General features: G+C 35.0%; 3 protein-coding genes across 4 annotated transcripts; 2 read left to right on the top strand and 1 right to left on the bottom strand.

Annotated features, from left to right (window-relative positions):
- Nucleotides 1-624: 624 nt before the first annotated feature.
- Nucleotides 625-7,592, top strand: LOC133824633 (protein RRP6-like 2). The gene is made up of 14 exons (XM_062257586.1): nucleotides 625-1,408; nucleotides 1,588-1,749; nucleotides 2,298-2,456; nucleotides 2,533-2,616; nucleotides 3,674-3,753; nucleotides 3,884-3,934; nucleotides 4,380-4,488; nucleotides 4,902-4,984; nucleotides 5,109-5,154; nucleotides 5,433-5,520; nucleotides 5,619-5,788; nucleotides 6,064-6,279; nucleotides 6,371-6,472; nucleotides 6,619-7,592. Exons 1-14 carry the CDS (start codon nucleotides 731-733, stop codon nucleotides 7,228-7,230), a joined length of 2,640 nt encoding a protein of 879 aa, XP_062113570.1. The 5' UTR covers nucleotides 625-730; the 3' UTR covers nucleotides 7,231-7,592.
- A 1,418-nt stretch (nucleotides 7,593-9,010) lies between these two features.
- Nucleotides 9,011-11,151, top strand: LOC133824632 (membrin-11-like). 2 transcript variants are annotated; one of them, XM_062257585.1, is made up of 4 exons: nucleotides 9,011-9,315; nucleotides 9,565-9,685; nucleotides 9,782-9,931; nucleotides 10,716-11,151. In XM_062257585.1, the coding sequence occupies exons 1-4, from the start codon at nucleotides 9,062-9,064 to the stop codon at nucleotides 10,764-10,766; spliced, it is 576 nt and encodes a 191-aa protein (XP_062113569.1). In that variant the 5' UTR covers nucleotides 9,011-9,061; the 3' UTR covers nucleotides 10,767-11,151. The 2 variants fall into 2 exon arrangements, with proteins under 2 accessions (XP_062113569.1, XP_062113568.1); XM_062257584.1 differs by having other exon boundaries at nucleotides 9,014-9,315; nucleotides 10,735-11,151.
- Nucleotides 11,152-11,301: 150 nt separating this feature from the next.
- LOC133824631 (polygalacturonase-like) lies at nucleotides 11,302-13,186 on the bottom strand. Its single transcript, XM_062257583.1, has 3 exons — nucleotides 12,538-13,186; nucleotides 11,927-12,445; nucleotides 11,302-11,836 (listed from the first exon to the last, which is right to left on the bottom strand). Exons 1-3 carry the CDS (start codon nucleotides 13,000-13,002, stop codon nucleotides 11,612-11,614), a joined length of 1,209 nt encoding a protein of 402 aa, XP_062113567.1. The 5' UTR covers nucleotides 13,003-13,186; the 3' UTR covers nucleotides 11,302-11,611.
- Between the last annotated feature and the right edge of the window lie 7,204 nt (nucleotides 13,187-20,390).

Below are 20,390 nucleotides of genomic sequence, written 5' to 3'. Positions count from 1 at the left end.
AATACTACTAAACAATTAGCTAAGTAAAGTTCTTGGACTCTACAATAATTTTGTAAGTTTTGATGGTATATTATTTTTCAACTCAGTATATATATTTTGTGGTATGTTATATCATTCAACAACCCATAAAAAATGAAAAAAAATCAAAATAACTTTAAAATAAAAACTAATTAAACAAAACTAATATACATATACCATAATATTAAAATATTTAGAATAAAATAGTAATTTGTTAAAGGGTGTATTTGGTAATATGTGATATTAAATAGATGATTAGACTATTTTACTACAAAATTAAAAATATAGACATTTTACTAACTTTCACACAATATTAAGAGTCATTTTGCACCATGCCCCTAGATTTTTAAAGTGTAGTAGTATGTCCAAGCCCACTATTGATCACCCCTAAATCAACATCTTATTTTCTTTTGGTATTGGAGATTTTTTTTGCATACTTGTCCACAACAGGATACTATTGAAAATTTCTATAATACAGGGGCTATTATACAAATTAAAAGATTCCAAGTGGCCCACTTAGCTGAAATAATCGTTGAAATAAAGTCATGAAACCACTACAGTGGTAAGAGCTTTTACCGTTTTATTTCTTATGTAAAAGGGTGACACGCGAGTCAAGTGTGAAAGAGTCACGTCCCAACCCCAAATTGATATTCTAAAACCCTAACCCTAAAACCCTTACTCAATCACAAAAAACACAGCTTTGGCGATCACCATGGCCGAAGACGCCATGAACGTCGATCAATCCGAGCCCTCCAAGGTTCAATGCCTTCAAACGCTAATCAATGGCCCATTTGCCTCATCTCTATCCAATCTTTCAGGCTCCTCGCGCGGCATTCCGTCCAACAAAGACTTCCATTACTACTACAACTTCGATGAATTCAGGGCTCCGGTTCAAGAAATCGATACCAAATCACAGTCAATGCTCGAATCAGTTGGTTCTTCTTCGTCGCGTGTTTGGAACAAAGCGATGGCTTTTCCTGTAGATACGGAAGAGGCTTACAATTGGTTGGTGGACGTAAACGACGAGATTTTCGAGAGGTTCGACATGTCGGTGGACGAGTTTCAGAGGAATAGGAATAGCGAGGAGGCGACTGGTAGGGTGACGAATGCTACTTCGGTTGTGGATGATGGGTTTCAGTTAGTGTGTGGGAAGAAAAAGAAGGGGGCGAGTCAGTTGCCGAGTGGGCAGGATTCTACTTCATCCCCCGGCATTAAGGTGGCGACGAAGGATAAGAAAATCACTGGGACGAAACCGAAGATTCCATTTCATATACCGTCGATTCCGAGACCTCAACAGGAGTTCAAAATCTTTGTTAATAATGTGAACCAACCGTTTGAGCATGTTTGGTTGCAGAAGAGCGAGGATGGTAAAGAGTATTTTCACCCGCTGGTTAGTAATCTCTGGTTTTCTTTAATCTTCATCTAATTAATTATCAGAAAGAGAAAGGCTCTGTTTATTTAAGCTTGATATGGTTATAATGGCTTTGCTTGTAGTAGTTTCTTGGTTCTCTGTTCTTGGGTCGGTTTTCTGTTTTGTTAATGATTGGTAGCGTTCTTTAATGGGTGCAGAAGCAGTTTACGTATATGGATTTTGTCGATAAAGATAGTGATGTTCTGCATATTGAGCCGGTAAAACCGACTCCAGTTGAGTCTACACCGTTCAAGTTTGTAGAGGAAGTAAAAGATTTAAAGGACCTAGCTGCTAAGCTGCGTGCTGTAAATGAATTTGCGGTAAGATATTACTAAAGCCATTCAAGACTGTTTGCTTTGTCATTGTGGCGAAGTTGCAGTTTCATTTTCTTCTTTGTGAATGATCTGTTTCTTGAATTGGAGAATGAAGGATCCTTTGAAATGGATTTGATATGCACAATGTAGAATTATAGAAAACTACACATTTTAAAGTGTAAGCATTTACCGCTCATGATCTAATATAAAACTCATACTTAAGTTTGTAAGAGAGAAACATTTGCAAAAGTGTAAGCCTTTTCGCTTATGGTCTATTATGAAATTCAATACTTAAATTGTTAATATCAGTACTGTATCATATATTTTCTTTCTTGTTTTTCATGTAAACCTTTGATCACAACAATGATTTTGCTGAAGTTGGCATTTTTTTCACCATTAGCTTTCATTTTGTGATCCTCCCCATCATTCAAGATGTTTCCAGTCAATTTTCTACTTTTGGCAAACCAAGCCTCCCCATCATAAAATGAGAAAAAAAAAAGAATTTCTAATATATGCTCGTGTGGCACTTTTTAACTTTGATTTTTCTTATCTAGGTTGATTTGGAACATAATCAATATCGTTCTTTTCAAGGATTGACTTGTTTGATACAAATCTCAACAAGAACCGAAGATTTTGTAATAGATGCTCTGAAGCTCCGAATTCATATTGGTCCATATCTTAGAGAAGTGTTCAAGGACCCAACAAAGAGAAAGGTTGATCACCTAACATCTTCTTTTCTCTTTTCAGCATAGAACACCGCAATTTATGATTATATGTACACTGAATTAGGTGATGCATGGAGCAGACCGTGATATTTTTTGGCTTCAAAGAGATTTTGGCATTTACATCTGCAATATGTTTGACACCGGCCAGGTATTGTACTATAAAAATTACTGGTATTTGGAGTTAATTTCAGTTGCTCTTTCTGGAGATTGATTAATATGTATAATTTCTACACATGGAGAAGTAGTTTCTTATATTCATTGGTATCTTAGCCTCAACATTTTGTTTCATTTTCGTTCTTTAGGGATATTTAGTGTACATACTTTCAGTGGTGGTGTCAGCTTTTTGTTAATTATGCTCTTTATTATTATGATTTTTGCTGAACATTCCAAGACAAGGAAGTGATGCATCTAATAACTATTCTTGATCATAATGCCACTCCAAACCCTTATAAATATGTTCTTTGTACAATTACCATTTCCTGATTTATGTATGTTTAATTGCTTCTTTAAGGTCTTGAATTTTTAAACATAAATAGAATTGTAGATATTGTAGTGTAATTCTGGATTAATCTTTTCTTTATTGTCTTGGTTTATTTTATATGAACCATGTGTGAGGTTGGTAAATACTCTTAAAAATTAGCAGCTTTCATGGATCTATTAGCCTTTACCCCTGATCTTTTTGTTGGTGATAAGATCACTCAGTCCTTCCAGAATTTTAAAGACTCTAATCTTGTATTGGGAGTCTGTTGATTGAAGGACACTCCTCTTTACCTGAAATCTATTTGCAGTTTGCACTCCAGGCTGTTGAATAAATTCTTCATGTATGTTTGATATTTTAATGCAATATATCAACTGGATGTATTTTTTTCTTCCTTGGGTGATAATGTAATTTTTTATCTTCTCTATATATAAATATAAATCATGGGATTTCCGTAACAGTAAATTCCTACCTTGTAGTTGCTGACTAATTATGTTTTTCTTATAATGCTTCAAATTTTGTCAATTGATATTCTTATGGTAACATATTACCATATGTGAGCAGTGATTATAGAACTAGGCTATAATGATTTTCCTTTTAATTGGGAGTTACTGTGAGCTGTGCTGTTACTCTTCTAAATTTTGAAACGCCTCCACCTACTAATTATTTAAACATTTATCTGCTATTATTTCATTATTGAATTGTTTCTCTTTTTTCTTTGCCTCAGGCCTCAAGGGTACTGAAATTGGAGAGAAATAGTCTGGAGTATCTTCTACACCACTTTTGTGGAGTAACTGCTAATAAAGAGTTGGTTTTTTTCCCTTACTGATATTCATTTCTTTAAAATTTTATCATTTTTCCACTGTTGTCCCATTTTCCTTTCTTGTGTTATTTCTGTCCTCAAAATTTGTAAGGTTGATTTGTCAACTCTTTGCAGGTACCAAAATGCAGATTGGAGATTGCGGCCACTTCCTAAGGAGATGCTTAGGTAGAACTGCAAATTCTTTATATGCATAAGTAGTTACAGCCCAGTTAGTAATGCTTATTTGACAAGGAGCGAGTACTTGTTGTTACAGAAAACATTTACTCTCTGTCTCTGTTTTGTTTCCCCATTCCCCATTTGTTGGTATAAATGAATTGAATGGCATTTAATATCTCTAATATCTGTTTTTTAGGACTTTTTTTAAAATAAAAAAAATTAGTAATCGGTTTTTTGTTTGGCAATATTTTTGCTAGTTTTAATTTTTTTTTAAAAAAAAATCTGTTTTGGGCACAATTGGAATAATTTAATTGGTTTTAAAAAATAATCTTTGCAAATGAATTTAATTTGGTAAATTTCAGAATACATAATTAGCTCCAAACACGGCATTTTGTTGTTTGATACAAGTTTTTCAACCTCCATGGTTGTCTAACATACTTTTATGGAATGACAGATATGCTAGAGAAGATACGCACTATCTATTGCATATATATGACTTAATGAGGATGAAATTGTTCTCGCTGTCTAAGGAATCTGAAAGCTCTGATATTTCTTTACAAGAGGTATGATTTATGTAGACAGTGTGCTTTTCTTGTTATTTGTGCAATTTAAAGTCTCCCCCCTTGTTTGTTTTATACAAGCTGCTAAATTGTACATAGTACGTAATGTGATCTAAGATCTGCTAACTTTCAGTCCCTAGTATCTTTGTGAATGGACAATTATGATTTGTTCGCTTTATAATGTTGCAAGTTCTGTAGCTTCTTCAGCTTGATGATATTGTGAGAATATAGTCATTTTTGTCATGTAGAGGTGCCTTTCTTATTATTATATAATTTATTCTATAAAAAAAGAAAAAAACGGCGTTCTTAACATTTCTATTAAGTTGTGATATAATAGTTGATATGACCCAGTAACTTTGAAAATGACACCTTGTTTGTTTGGGGTGTTAGTTACTGAAATTTATTGTGGCCAACAGGTTTACAAGCGCAGTTATGAATTATGTATCCAGCTCTATGAGAAAGAACTTCTGACAGAAAATTCGTATCTCTATATATATGGGTATAGTTTTTACAAGCACAGTTATGAATTATGTATCCAGCTTTATTTTATGGTTTTTGCTTTTGTACTATTTTTTTATATGACATTATTTTTCAAATTATATTACTATTGGTTTCAAATACAGGTTGCAAGGAGCTGGTTTAAATGCTCAGCAGCTAGCCATTGTTGCGGTACGATATTTATAACTTCTTGCAACAAACTTAAATTTCAATATTGATTTATGTCCACCTAAGAATGGTTTGCTAGCACAGATCCCCTTATTGCATAGGCAGTATAAATAAAAAACATGACACAGTCATGGAAACCTATACCTTGGAATTTTTTTATAATTGTTGAAATTGATGAATGTGATGAGTTGTATCTTCTAAAGTAGTTTTAACATTAGCTAATTTAATTTAAATGGTTCCTGTTGTGCACTTCTAAGATTTACTCGAAACATGACTTGCAGGGACTTTGTGAGTGGCGAGATGTTGTTGCGCGTACAGAGGATGAAAGTACTGGTTATATATTGCCAAATAAAACCCTTATTGAAATTGGTAAATGAGACCTCTAGCTTCTTCTGCATTAGTTTTGTTATTTTTCGGTCATAGTTGCTTATGAAACATATTTACATTTTTGTTTTGTTGTTATAAAGCTAAGCAGATGCCTGTCACTACTAGTCAGCTGCGACGATTGGTCAAGTCAAAGCACCCATACATGGAGCAGAATCTTGGTGCTGTTGTTAGCATCATTAGGTCTTCCATGCTGAATGCTTCTGCATTTGAAGCTGTTGCTGAACAACTGAAAGAGGCACGTGTGGCTTTGGTAAGACAGTAGGCTTACGCTTACTTATGCAGCAGTAATGATTTCCAAATGAGATGAGCTAAGATGTTTGTCTGTGTTTCCATTACCAAATGAGATGAGCTAAGATGGATTACAACACGTCATATTTGGATCATTTAAACAGCTAACACCAATTTGAAATATTCATGTTGTTGAATGTTTTGACTTTTGATGTATTTTGGTTGAAATATGTCACCAAAACAAAAATAAAAATACAAAACACGAATGCTGTGAAGAAAATTTTTCAAATTGTGCAGGCATCTGAAGAAAATTTAGTGGTTGCCACAGTGGAAAGCACCTCTGATGGCAATTTAATGGATTCTTCTGAACATGACAAGAATGGACTGAGAAGTTCTTCTGAGCATCCTAGTGGAAGTGGCAGTGGAAAGTCTGGGGTTCTGAAAGAGGATCTAACTATTTCAGGGCAGAGAGAAGACAGAAATACCAGTACTTCATTACCAGATTTAGCAAAGGTTAATTCTTGATGTTGTTTGGATGGTTTTCTGTCTTTTGCTTAAATCTCACTGAAAGAGCTTTAGTGATGCTATTCTATTTTTTTTCCAGGTCTCTGCAGTGACTGTACAGGTGCAAAAAAAACCTAGCCGTGCTTTTGGTGCACTCCTGGGAAATAAAATCTCCAAGAAAAAGACTGATGCAAGTACAAAGGTTAGGATTACTTTAACTCCTGGATATTCCCTTCATCTCTCTGTTCTCTGCTATTTTGTGATATGGATTCTTCTGAATGATATGAGGCATTTGTCTGGTTGTTTCCTTTGTTTTTTGGGTTCTCATGATCATTCTTTTGGTTACAGGACAAGGAAGAGGCCAAGTTGGAGCAAATTAGAGCTTCTGTACACTTACCATTCCATTCATTTTCCAGCATCAGCGAGCAGTCGAAACCAGTTGTTGAAGCGCCTGTTGCAGTCTCTGAAGTTCCAGCTCCTGATGTGCCAGCGAACGCATTAGCGGCCAGCTCTAGATTGGATGATATCATAATGTTGCGGACTGATAATACTGACACTGAGGAATCAAAAAGTGAACCAGGAACTGTAAAAGATGCGGATAGCAGTTCAGTGGTGTCCAGCTTGAAGATTGATAAAGAGGAAGAACCGATGAGTCTCTCTGATTTGTCTTCAAGCTTCCAACAATGTTTCCAGGATAGGAAAGCCAAGCAAGTCGATAGAACGCAGATATCCGGTGGCTTGCAGCTGGAGCCATTTGACTATGAAGCAGCAAGGAAGCAGGTTCTATTTGGAGAGAAGAATACAAAAGAACATAGGAAAGGTGGTGTTGGCAATTCTAAGGGCAAGAAAAAGTCTGATAAAAGTCGAGCATCGAATGATGAGGAGTTAGGTGACTTCTCTCAAGGTAGACGGCGTAAAGCTTTTCCAGCATCTGGGAACCGTAGTTCAACCTTTCGCTGATTTTGTTTGTCGTGATCAAATGGGTAGAAATTACCATTTCAAGAAGGGTTACAGGAGGGGGTATTGACCATAGAGAGGAAAGGTTTTTCTTGTCTCCATTTGATTAGTGTGAACAGTGTTCTCTTATTTATATTTCCTTGCATAAATCTGCTCTGTTCACACTGTTAGAGTGGAGCTTGAAGAATGTTACTTTTAAGTGTTACATATTCTTTCAAAGCTAGCCAACAATAATATAAAATTTTGAGATGGCTCCCATTTTTTACCAAGAGAAGAAAAAATTTTGTTAAAAAAAGGAGCCATGCATTGTAAAAGTGCTTGTGCTATATTGGCAATGTTGAATATGTAATGATCTTTCTTTTACAGGTATAGTTTCAGGGAAAAAGAGAGAAGTTTATCTTGAGCCACCAATACAAGTTTCACAGAAGCTTTACAAAAGAAAAATAAATAAATAAATAAAAAGAAAGAAAAAAAAAAAAAGAGAAAGAAGAAGTTGTAACAGTTGCCCTTTCAAGTTTCAACTAGCCCTTATAAAATTGATTGGAGACAATAAAAAGAAGAGATTGGAAAATCTCAACCATGTTCAATGATAGCATGATTGTTTTTGAAATCTAGACTTAACAATGCTTAAAAAAATTGGACAATTTTTTTTAAATTTTAATAAATAAAGGACATAGGAACAAAGCATGTAACACATCTTCATAGGACCAACCACAAAAAAAACAAAAGCATTAATTTTTTATTACAATTATTTTATAGAAAAGAAAGATTTTTTTTAAGAAAAAAAAGAATTTATATTATTCTTTTTTGCATCATTTGTTTTGTTCTATTAATTGTTTGGCCTTCTATTTTGACAAATATTTTTTAGATATTGTGTTTTGTAAAATGGTTCTCCTAAATTCGAATTGAGTGAAATGTTTTTTAATTAAAATAATAAATAATTTACTAAACTAACAATTCAAAATAAAAATATAATCATTCTGCCTAATACTTGTCTTCTCATATATTATTTTTTCTTTGTGAAAATTAAGTTTAGATGTTTATTTCAATATTTTTATGAAATAAATTATTCTAAAAGTAATTTGTCAAAATTAAAATATGCAAATGGTATATATATAAAAAAGAATAAATATAATTTTTTCTCCCAAAACTTTGATCCTTGTAAAGTTTTGCCGCCTAAACTTTTTTTTTTGAAAAAATACCCCCGAGCTATTATAACCATTGCAAATGTCCTCTTTCAGTTGCATTTCATTCATTTTTTAAGTATTTTGTTGTTGTAACTTGATATAACGCTAATATAATATAATTCAATACTCCAGACAGAAAATATATGCATAAATGGTAGTCTAATGACAAATTATGAAAATATATATCAACATTCCTAGAACTAATGTTTATATGTTTAATGCCAATAAAATCGGTTTCGATTATATAAGTTAAGTAAATAGATACTGATACTAAAATTATACCTGTAGTTAGTGATTAGATTAGCAAACAATTTAAAAAAATGAACAAAATATAACAAAAAGGACACATTTATAATAATTGTTATACTTCTGTGAGAATTTTGTCAAAAATCAGTAGGTAAAAAGTAATAGTTCGGGTCTTAAAAAAAATAGTAAGACAAGACAAACCGCAGTAAATCCCATATAATTAACGGTTATATTCTTACAGGAAAAGAAAAACACAACATAAAAGGATGAAGAGATGACGTGGCGAAACGCTATTGGACGGCTGAGGTGGCCAGCCTTATTCCCAAATTTCATTAAAACCAAGTTACTGATCAAACGTGCAGAGCTTCGAAATCAAATCAGAACTCCGATCGAACACGACAATGGCCGTCGAATTGGGTGGCGGCGTTACGCTATCGGAGATGTACCAGAGCGCCAAGAAACTCCTTATCAGGACGAGAGATGGCCTTGAACGCCTCGAACGTCTTGAGTACTCTTCCACTTCCACCGCCATCGATTCCCCCGAACTGTCTTTCTCCGTCAAGAAAGACATCGCTCAGATCCAGTCCCTCTGCGTCGATATGGACCGTCTATGGCGCTCCGTGGCTGCCAAGTCCCAGCGCGATCTCTGGAAAAGGTCTTTCTTTCTTTCTTTCTCTCTACTGTTTCAGATTCGATTTCGATCTTAGCATGCCGTCAATTTCATAATTAGGGTTCTTGATGGAGTTAGATTATCTTTTTCAACCAATCCGGATTATTTGATTACATTGTTAATTATACTATAGTTTGCAATGTGTTAAATCCAAATCTTGATTGATATGTACTTATATAGAATCTATGATTGAAGAAAAATTGTGCTTAATTAAAATAATGGGATCGTGCGCAGAAAGGTTGAACAAGTAGCGGAGGAGGCTGAGTCTTTAAAACAAAGTTTGGACAAGTATTTTCTAAGAACTCAGAAGAGGGCAAACGAAGCTAGAGAGAGGGCAGAGTTGATTGGAAGAGCTGTATGTAAATATTTATAATAATTTTCTTATTTTTAATTTATTAATTTTCAATTTCTGTCTAATGGGTTCTTGTTTTTTTGGTGGTTCAATGTATAGAATGGTGATTCTTCTCATATTTTGAGAATTTTCGATGAGGAAGCACAAGCAATGCAGTCAGTTCGAAATTCTTCTCGCATGCTTGAAGAAGCTAGTGCCACTGGAGAGGCCATTCTTTTCAAATATTCAGAGCAAAGAGAACGCCTCAAGGTATATTTCAATTACGTTAACCATTCAAGAAGAGTATTATATCGACTTTGTTTTTGTCTGAATAACCGTTAATCGTTAACAATGTTCTTATAAACGCATTCTAGCTCTCTGCATACATTAAGAATCGAATTAAGGTGCAAGATTCATGTAGAACTAAAAAGATGCAACATAGATAATCAATGCACAGAAATAAATCTACAGATTGCAATGCAAAATTCTCCATCATAAACATGTTTAACATCAGATTGATATGTATTAGGAATACAAACAATGAAGACTAGGAGTACAAATAGGGCTATGCGGTACTATAGTATAGTGCCTCATGTATAAGGAATGGGATATTCTGTCCTTTTACTTTTGTGTTCATGGTTCCGATATATTGCTTTAGTGGATGTTCTTTAAGTGACTTTTAGATGGCCCTTGGTTTTGATGGAAAATTTTGTCCGCGCTGCTTGTGCCTTGATGCTTTCTACGCAAATGCTGACGTGTTACTGGCATAATCTTAGAAAATAATCGTCATCTGAATTTTTTTCCTATTATAGTTCTCTGTAGCAGCCTACCTTTTTCCTATTATAGTTCTCTGTAGCAGCCTACCTCTTTTTATAATTGTGAACTTGAACTCACAGTTGGTCCAGTTCCTCACAGTAGGCGTTATAGCTCTGTTCTGTATAAATTTTTTATTGATTAGTATAAGAATTCTCATGTATTTCAAAACACAATAGGGTTTGTTTATAAATGTGTGAATCCATATAAAGAAAAAGAAATGGAACGAAAATTGACGCAGGTATTGATTTTTGGCTCAGAGGGCACAAAGGAAAGCACTGGATGTTCTTAACACAGTGGGGCTGTCCAACACCGTGTTGAAGCTGATTGAGAGGCGGCAGCGGGTCGATAGATCGATCAAGTATGCTGGCATGCTATTCACTGTTATCGTTGTGTTCTTCTTTTGGAGGTGGACACGGTGATATCATAGCAGCTGAGCTGAGAGAGAGAAAGGAATATGAATTTTGGTGAGGTTGGTCGTGTACATCCTTTCTTACTAATAGATAGGTTCTATGCAATCTGCATAGGTGAATTTTTCTATAAATGTAGAAACATTATGGTCCCCAAAATTGACGCAAAAATTTAGACATTGTTGACCATGTTTGGCTATTAGAATCTGAATGATATATACTGAATTTGTAATGACTTCTTTGAATAATGGATATAGATTACCTTAATTGTTCAAATTGTTTTCATTGTTCTGACCATTAAATAAATTTACCTTTAATTTTTCTACCTTGTTTATCCTGTTTCTTTTAAAAATGCCAAGAACATTGTATATTTATTATTATAAGGGAAAAACAATTTTCAATTTCAGCTAAATTAGGCTTTTACTTGTTCTAAACAACTCCATTATCCCAAAACTAAAAACTACGTTAAAATAGAATAAGTATACTTTCATGACTTGAGTGAACCTTAAATTTAAGAAATAGTAATAAAGCAAACAATATAGTTTGAAATTTCTAATTAATAGAGTTAATTATATGAACACGTGAATGTTACAATATATTCTTAAGAATTGGTATGACAATTAAATATACAACAAATAAATAATGTGCTTTAAGGAAAAAAATAATGGATAATATACAACAAATAATGAAATGATTTATGATACAAAGAAATGAAAAATAATAAAGATCAAGTTGATAAGCAACTATATGGTAGAACGGTGCCAAAAGACATTCCCTTGGCATTGGTGCAGAGGGATTGAGCTGGTTTGTTTTGGAAAGTCAAGTTGACATTCTCCAATCTGATTCCACTGCATGGATTTCTAGAGCTACAATCGAACTTCGTTGCTACTGTTGTTGCAGATGTTCCTTTGATGTTTCGGTAACTTATGTCGTTGATTTTTATACCAGACACCTATAAAATATATAAAACACATGATCAAACAACTTAATATTATGAAGTACTTAATAGTAGCAAAGCTAGTTGTAGTTTTAATATAATTACTTGAGTTGGGCAATTGACGTGGCTTGGGCAGTAATTTTGGTCAATTATGATTGGATTTTGGACGTTTCTCATGACGATGTTCGAGAAGTGAACACCTTTGACGAAGCCTGTGCTGGGCTTGGCCCACGATTTGATCCTAATTCCATTCTGAGTGCCTGTGAAAACAACTTGCTTCACAGTCACATTTTGGACTCCCTCCTCATCCATGTCCTTAGCCAGGCTCCCGATGCTGATGCCATGACCAGGACCACACGCCATGCGTTCGATCCAGAGATTCTGAGTGCCAGGGCCGATGGAAACGCAGTCGTCCCCAGTTCCTACAGAGGAGTTGGAGATGACAACATTTTTGGAGAGCTGAACGTGGATGCCGTCGGTGTTGGGACTGTCACGGTGGGCAATGATTCTGACTCCTCTCATCTCCACATTCTGACAATGGTTTATCACAATGTGGAACATTTGGCTGTTCAACGACATCAGTCCGGTGATTTTGATATCCTTGGAGTATGTAATGCTCAGTGTCTGCATGCAAATAGTATATGTGTGAGTACGTAGTGATTAAACAACTTATCATAACTTTCTCTCTACTTAGTTTCTAAGAAATAATTACGTACCGTGGCTCCACTGGGACATGAGTTGGCTGGATTGGCCTTACAAGCCCACAAGGCAGGGCCTCGGGCATCAAGCGCACCACCGACAATAGAAACGCCGCTGACCCTTTGAAAGTTAAGCCAGTTCTCAGCTCCGCCCAACACTCGGTAGTCCGGCGGGGCGACGAGGGTGCCGTCTATTCGGAAGGTGATATGGGGGCTTTTGCAGGGACCCTTGAAGGCCAGCGGGCGAAGCAGATACCTGCCTTTGGGGACGTATATGAGGGCGGCGTCTGTAGAGGCACATGCAGCGTCCCATGCACGCAGGAATGCCTCGGTGGAGTCTGTGAGGCCATTGGGTTTTGCCCCAAACCCCATCAATACATTGTAAGATGTAGTTGTCGTTGCAGAAGCTGAGGATATGAACATGATCAGTGGGCAAAGACAGAGAATGAAGCTCATCATGAAAGAAATGTTACTGGAAGCCATGTATATATGATTATAGTTTGTAATTGTTAATATGGTTTTAGATATGTAGATGTGAGAGTAGTAGTGTGGTTTAGAATGATATGTGTATGTGTGTATTTATATAGCGATGGAGCGTGTTGTGGTTTGATATCAGATTGCTATAAATGCATGCATGTACTATCTCATCTCCCAGATGATGAAGAAAGCTGCGCTGTTTAATAATTTGTCGTAATAATATATATATATATATATATAATTGCTAACTTGCTAATGAGCTATTTGGCTGCGCTACCTTAAATCTTTTCTTCTTGTTCAATATTGTTTTTGTGAATGTATGACGCAACAGAGGAATGAGTTTATATATTTGGTGCTATTTCTAAACATTATCCACTTATTTGGAAATAAATTATAAAATATATAGAATTAGTTGTACATATATTTCTCCATATAGGAATGAATGAACTACATAATTTATTTTCTAATCAAACTAATAATAATACGCAGACAATTATATATGATAGTTAGAAAGGCCAAGACATATGTAGTAAACTACATAATTTATTTTCTAATCAAACTAATTTTAATGCGCAGACAATTATATATGATAGTTAGAAAGGCCAAAACATATGTAGTAAACATACAGGAAAGACTGCTTAATTGAATGTATTATTTAGCTTAATTATGCTTGTATGTTGTCAAATCTGTGAGTTTAAGCAAAATTAAGACTTGATGATATTATATTTTAAATCTGTTATATTCTTACTGATATTATATTTTAAATGTCTTTTTAGACTTATTTCTTCATTTGTGTGCAATCGTGTGAACTATATTTTATTTATATGCTTGTCTTCATACACACCTTGCTTGATTGTAACGTATATATACATATATATATATATATAATTCATTAAACTTCTTGAATATTTATTATTGCAGCTTGAAATATATATGTTCATATAATATATATTCAATGCACTTATTATTATGAGTAATTGCGATGTTGTTATTATCATTAATTTAGATTGTGTTGAATTTTAAATATATTATTTTTGTCCATTTGTAATTGTTGCGATATTTTTGTAATGTGCAAGCATATATACACAATTGACAAGTAATTAAGTGTAAGTATGAGAATTATTTTAACAAGAATTAAAAGATAAAAATTAATTTACTAAACTAGTTACTCACTGAGACAATTAATTAGATAAAACCAAAATGATGAAAATTATAAAACAACAAAATTTAATTAACAAAAAAAAAAAAATTACATGATGAATTATTGAATTCTCTTTTGATGCAAAATAGTGACTCCAATTATTGTAGCAAAGTAACTTAATAACCAGAATTTCAATATTGTGCATAAGATTCTTCCAATTCATTATGATTTAGGTCCTTTAGCTAAATTAAACATTTATATATATATATATATATATGTATATATAAATTTAGTTTCACAAATAATAACATCAATTCCTATGGTTTATGAAAGACCAATAACATATTCCTACATTCACAAATAAAAAAAATCTCTTTAAAAAAGATAATTAATTGACAATATATCATCTGTAGAAACCTTCTCTAATTAAACAACTTTCTCCTCAAGCTTGTCCCTTACCCAATAGAGCCTAACATCAACATGTTTACTCTTTTCATGGTAATCTGGGTTCCTACACAAATTGATTGCAGGTTGGCTATCTGAGTAAACTATATCTTCAGTTTTCAATACCTTTATCTCTTTCAATAACCATTGCAGCCATATGACTTCTTTGAAAGCTTCAGTTGCTGCTATGAACTCTGCTTCTATGGTTGATAAAGCAACCACTGAATGAAGTGAGACTTCCAACTCACACATCCCTTGCACACAGTAAACACATAGGAAGTTAGAGATTTTCTAGTATCTCTATTTGCCGCATAATCCGACTCTACAAACCCATCTAGACTCACTTCACCTTTTGTTCTTCTAAAGATGAGACCATAATCCATTGTCCCCTTCACATATCTCAACAACCACTTAACTTCTTCCTAATGTGGTACACTTGGATCAGCCATGTATCTACTCAAAATACTTAAAGCGTGAGCTAAATCGGGTCTTGAACTCACAATTTGATACATCAAACATCATACTGCCATTGCATATGGAATCTTGACCATTTGATCATTCTCTTTTTGTGTCTTTGGTGACTACTCGTTTGAAAGTATGAAATGACATGCTATAGGAAGTTTGACTAGTTTTGCATCAAGCATATTAAACCTCTTAAGCACTTTCTCTGTATATGACTTCTAAGACAAGTGTAACGACCCAAATTCGCTAATAAGGCTTAAGGGCCTTGATTAGCGTGCCAGGAGGGCATGATGGGATTTATGTGTGACCTTAATGAGTTAAATGCATGATTATAATTTAAAGCATGTTATATGACTATTTGACTATTTGAGATGCATGACTATGTGTATTAGTATGCATGTAGGCACTGATTGTGTTAGAAGGGCATAATTGTAATCTTGGTCATTCTGGGCATAACTGTATTGATATGTGATGATTGTCGAGACCACATTGTGGTGTGGATGTATCGGTGATTTGTGACTCGAGACGATCCCAGAGAGCAGACTAGCGGAAAAGTCGAGGCGGAGATTTATACCCGGCTTGGGTTAAGCCTGGAGGTATAAGCAGGAAATTTAGAGAATATATTGAGGTTAATTTTGATATCGAGGAATATTAAGTGGTGATTTATCAGGTATTGGGAAGCAACGGGAGAATAGTAGAGACACTTGAGGAATTAGCGGGAATTGGGTAAAATGACTAAAATGGCCCTATGTGAACAAAAGGGTTTAGAATTAATAGGGAGGGCATTTTGGTCAATTGGATTTTTAGAGATAGATTAATTGAGGCTTTTTATACTTAGTGGGATTGATAGAGAGAGTTATATGGCTGTGGAAAAGAAAGAAAAAGGAAGGAAAAAAAAAGAGAGAAAACAGAGGGGTTTTTTCCAAAAGGGGCGGTTTGTGCATTCTAGCTCCATTTCTCTTCAAATTTCTTGGAGCAAAACTTAGTGGAAAGCAATGTTAGGCTGAGCATCAAGGATCTTGAGTTAGACTCGAAGATTTGGCAAGGATTAGCAAGAACACATCAACTTTTGAGGTAAGTTTTTAGAAATTTCAGTTTTAAGGGTTTGGCTGGTTTGAGCTGTGTTTTGAGCTGAGTTGATGGGAACTTTAGGGAATTTCTGGGCAAGCTTTGAGGATGAGCAAGCTAAGGAGGTCTAGGAAATGGATCAAGGTCGAAATTGCATCAACGGTATGAATTCTAAGCCTTTAACCTTGTTGTTTGAATGGTGTAGAGTCCAAGAACTTTACTTAGCTAGTTAGATAGTAGTATTATAGTATTTATAGCATTATCTTTGTAACTGTGGATTTTTGGTTCAGACCGGGATTTATTTGGACACTCATAGTAGTACTTGTAGATTTTCTAAGTTTAACCTATAGTTTAAAAATATTAATTTTAACCTAAGGTTTGATTAATATGACTGATATTGATGATGATATTTATTATATTATAAGGTTTAGATAAACCCAATAAGATAGTAACACTTGTCTTATGAATGATTATTAAGGAATTATTATTTTAATGATAAAATAAGAGAAATATAAGACTTAGTATTCACCAAAATCTGATAGGAGCATGATAATTGTCACAATTTTATTTATTTGTGAATTAGGTTGTAAATAGATTTTTCGTAACTTTAGGGTACTGTAACTTCCAACCTGTTTTTGACCCAGTTATATTAGGAATTTCGAAAAATAGTATTTATTAAAAGTTGTAGATAATTTAATGAGCTTTCTAACAGTATAAAGAGAGTCCAAATCGGAGTTCTACAGCGTCTTGATTTTACTGAAGGGGAGTTTAGAGTTACGAGATTTAGGGAGTTAGAAGTTAGGATTCTATTTGTTTTTATTATTTTAAAAATCAAGCTTTGAATCCTTAAATCTCTCTGAAAAATTTGAACAATTCCTAAGCCTTTAGCTGAAGGATATTCAAATATTTTCAATTAAATTTATTATTTTTATTCAAAGCTAAAAAGAAGATTTTTATTCCTAGAACTCTATAAATAGGACCTAGTACCCAGCCATTATTCACCTTTTACTCTAAGTTCAGAGGCTGCAAGATTGCTAGGAGAGTGTGAGAGTTAAATACCTGGGTTGGGGAATCATAAGCTTGATCATCATAAGCTTATCAAACACTTTGGGAAGTAAGGTTTTATGGTATTTTGGTTTGAGGTGTAGATTGGTCTTACAAGTCTTTGAGGTAAACCCGAAACTCTATTTCATTTGTTTCATGTTATTTTCTTTCTCAAAGCCTTCTACTTAGTCCCCTAACCTCATTCTTATTTTGGTTAGGGAATCCAAGTTCTTAAGCACATAAGTTGTGGTAAGCATATTTCTCAATGGTTTAGCCTTCCTATTCATTTTCATTTCTTCTTCTTAAGACTCACTCTTTCTCATATGGTTTAGGAGTGTTCCAAAAGTCCCAACTCAGTCCATCATATCCCGGTAACTTTGGTAAGGAAAATAGGATAGAATCTATATGTGTATTGCTTATGTTATCTTATGTGTTATGTTATGAAATATGATATGTTATGAATATGTTATGAATGTGTATGTTTGTAGGCTTGGGCTTATGCCCTATTTGACTAACAAGACCCCAAAAAGATTATGGGCATATGCCTACTTAGCTAGTAGGACCCCACTAATCTCATGGGCATAAGCTTGTTTAGTCTATGGGACCCCAAGTAATAATGGCCATTATAATAAGTGTATGTATTAAGTGTTATGATATGTCTTTACGGTTATTATGAAATTTATGTTTATGACTATGTGTTAGATTTTCCTTGCTGGGCATTAGGCCCATTCCTTTTTGTTTTATGTGCAGGAAAATAGCTTTAGAGGCGGTAAGATTCGTGACGCTTAGAGGATGTGTATCGATGGTGGATGGAGTCAAGGGGCCGAGCGTTATTCGATTCGAGGATGTAGTCTCATTTTACCTCTTTATGGTTTTATATGTATTTTCCGCATTTTTTATGTAATTCTTTTCATTTAAATCATGTTTTTGTTTTTAAAGACAATGGGATCCCATATCCTTCTTAGTATTCTATTTTGTAAGTAACTCTTATTTTCACAAGTTACTCAATAAAATTATGGTATTTCCGCAAAATTGTAAGTTTTATGTATAGTTTCGTTAATGGTCCAAATAGTCTAAAGTAGTGGGTCATTACAAATGGATTTCTGGGTTTAGGGTTAACCATGGTGAATCTTGAGATTTGGGATGAATGTACTTGGGTTTTGAGGATTTGGGATGCTTGGGATGAGTGGAGAGTGTTTATAAGCTTGATTTTGAGTTTGGTGAAGATTTGGGGAAGTTTGGGTTGAGTTTGGCTCAAAGAAATCGCAGAAAAAGAAAAACTGGTGTTGCCTGCCTGCAACTAGCGCTACAGCGCTAGTCTTTGGGCGCTGTAGCACTAGGCCCTGTTTCTGGGGTGGTGCTGATTCTGCTTGTAGCGCTATAGCGCTCTCTTTTGAGCGCTGTAGCACTACCCTGTGCCCAGAAAGGAGTTTTTGGGCTATTTGTGAGTGATTTTGACCTAGGGTTCGGGGTTCGATTCCACCACCTTGTTTTGTGGATCTAGGACTTCCCGGGGGGCTCGGGATTGGTCCCGAGGCTAGGTTTTCGGACTTGGGGTTCGGTGTTGACTTTGACCTATGGTTGTGTTTAGGTGTGCGCTAGGGCTCGAGTGGGATCGTGCTCAAGGAGTCAAGTGTTGAAAGCTATCAATTGGACAGGTAAGAAAACTGTAGCACCTGAGAATAGGGCATGGGCCCATCGTGTTATTGCAGGGCATGGCCCTAGATTGTATTATGTGCTAATGTATAACCTTAAATGAATTATTATATGTTTGAATGATTATTGCAAGATGTACTATATGTGTGATTATAGTGAAATGAACGGCTAAGGTCGAGAGCGGCAAGGCCGAGAACGGCAGAAGGGCCGGAAGTAACACTTAGCACATGGGATGCTTATAGTCAGGGTAAGACCCAGTGGATACATAGGATATCCTTACGGTGAGGACCGAGACCCCAGGCTCTGGTAAGGCTTCTGGGGCGGCATGGCCGTGTTTGCTTAGTCTGATGGTTGGCCTGTTTATCTGTGGACTACCTGATATGTTAACTGTATAATTTGCATATGTTATGAACTGCATGAGTTTTCTTGCTGGGCTTCGGCTCACGGGTGCTCCGTGTTGCAGGTAAGGGCATAGATTGAGTCAACCAGCCATGAGTACAGAGAGCGTGAAGCGACGCGTACATGTTTGGTCTGCCCGACTGCTTTGGTTGGGGGTTTATTCGAGAAATGGCTGTAATAATTCTATGATTTTTATAACTAATCAACTGTAAACTTATTTTAAGATGTAAATAGTTTTCAAACCTTATTTTGGGATCCCAAATGTTTAATACTAGAAGTTTTTAATGAAACAACGCATTTTCAAAGATTACAGCCTTAACTTTTGATTAGTCACACTTTCATTTTAAAAACCTCGGTTAGCGAGTTCATTGCACACTGTTTTGTCTTAAAACTCACTTGGTAACGACTCTAAGGAAGTAGGGCGTTACAACAAGACTAGCAATTCATTAGATCTATCTCTCTTTATATCTATTCCCAGAATCTTTGTTGCACTTCCCAAATCTTTCATTTTGAACTCTGAATTCAACAGGCCCTTCAACACGATTATCTTCTTCTTATTCTTACTCATCAATAACATATATGAGTAAGAACACTGGTTATTCTCTAAATCTTTAAAATAGAGACAAGTATCATAATTGGACTTCTCAAAACCAACTTTAGTGATAAACAAGTCAAACCTCTTGTTCCATTGCCTTGGAGACTACTTCAAGCCATATAGAGACCTTTTCAACAAACACACCAGTTGTTTTCCTTCTAAGTTCTCCACCTCGAACCCAATTGGTTGCTTCATGTAGATGACTTCATCTAACTCTCCATTTATAAAAGCGGTAGTAACATTAAGTTGCTCAATCTCCCAATCAAACTGAGTTGCTAAAGCCAACATCACTAGGATTGTCTTATACTTGATCACAGGAGAAAAAATATTTGTGTAGTCCACACCTTCAACTTGAGTAAACCCCTTGGCTACCAACCTTGCCTTATACCTTGGAGGTTCTAAAGCATTGACCCATTCTTTCAACTTATAAATCCATTTGCATTCTATAATCTTGTGCTTTTCTGGTCTAACAACTAACTCCCAAGTATTATTGTCCTGAAGTGAATCCATTTTTGACTTCATGTCTTTGAGCCATTCTTGAGCATCAGGCCTAGACATAACCTCTTCATAATCTTCAGGTTCATT

The sequence above is a fragment of the Humulus lupulus genome, chromosome 3 (genome assembly GCF_963169125.1).
Source record: "Humulus lupulus chromosome 3, drHumLupu1.1, whole genome shotgun sequence".
In the NCBI taxonomy this organism is placed as follows: Eukaryota; Viridiplantae; Streptophyta; class Magnoliopsida; order Rosales; family Cannabaceae; genus Humulus; species Humulus lupulus.
The sequence above is the reverse complement of the archived record's forward strand: the minus strand, read 5'-3'. Positions and strand labels throughout refer to the sequence as shown.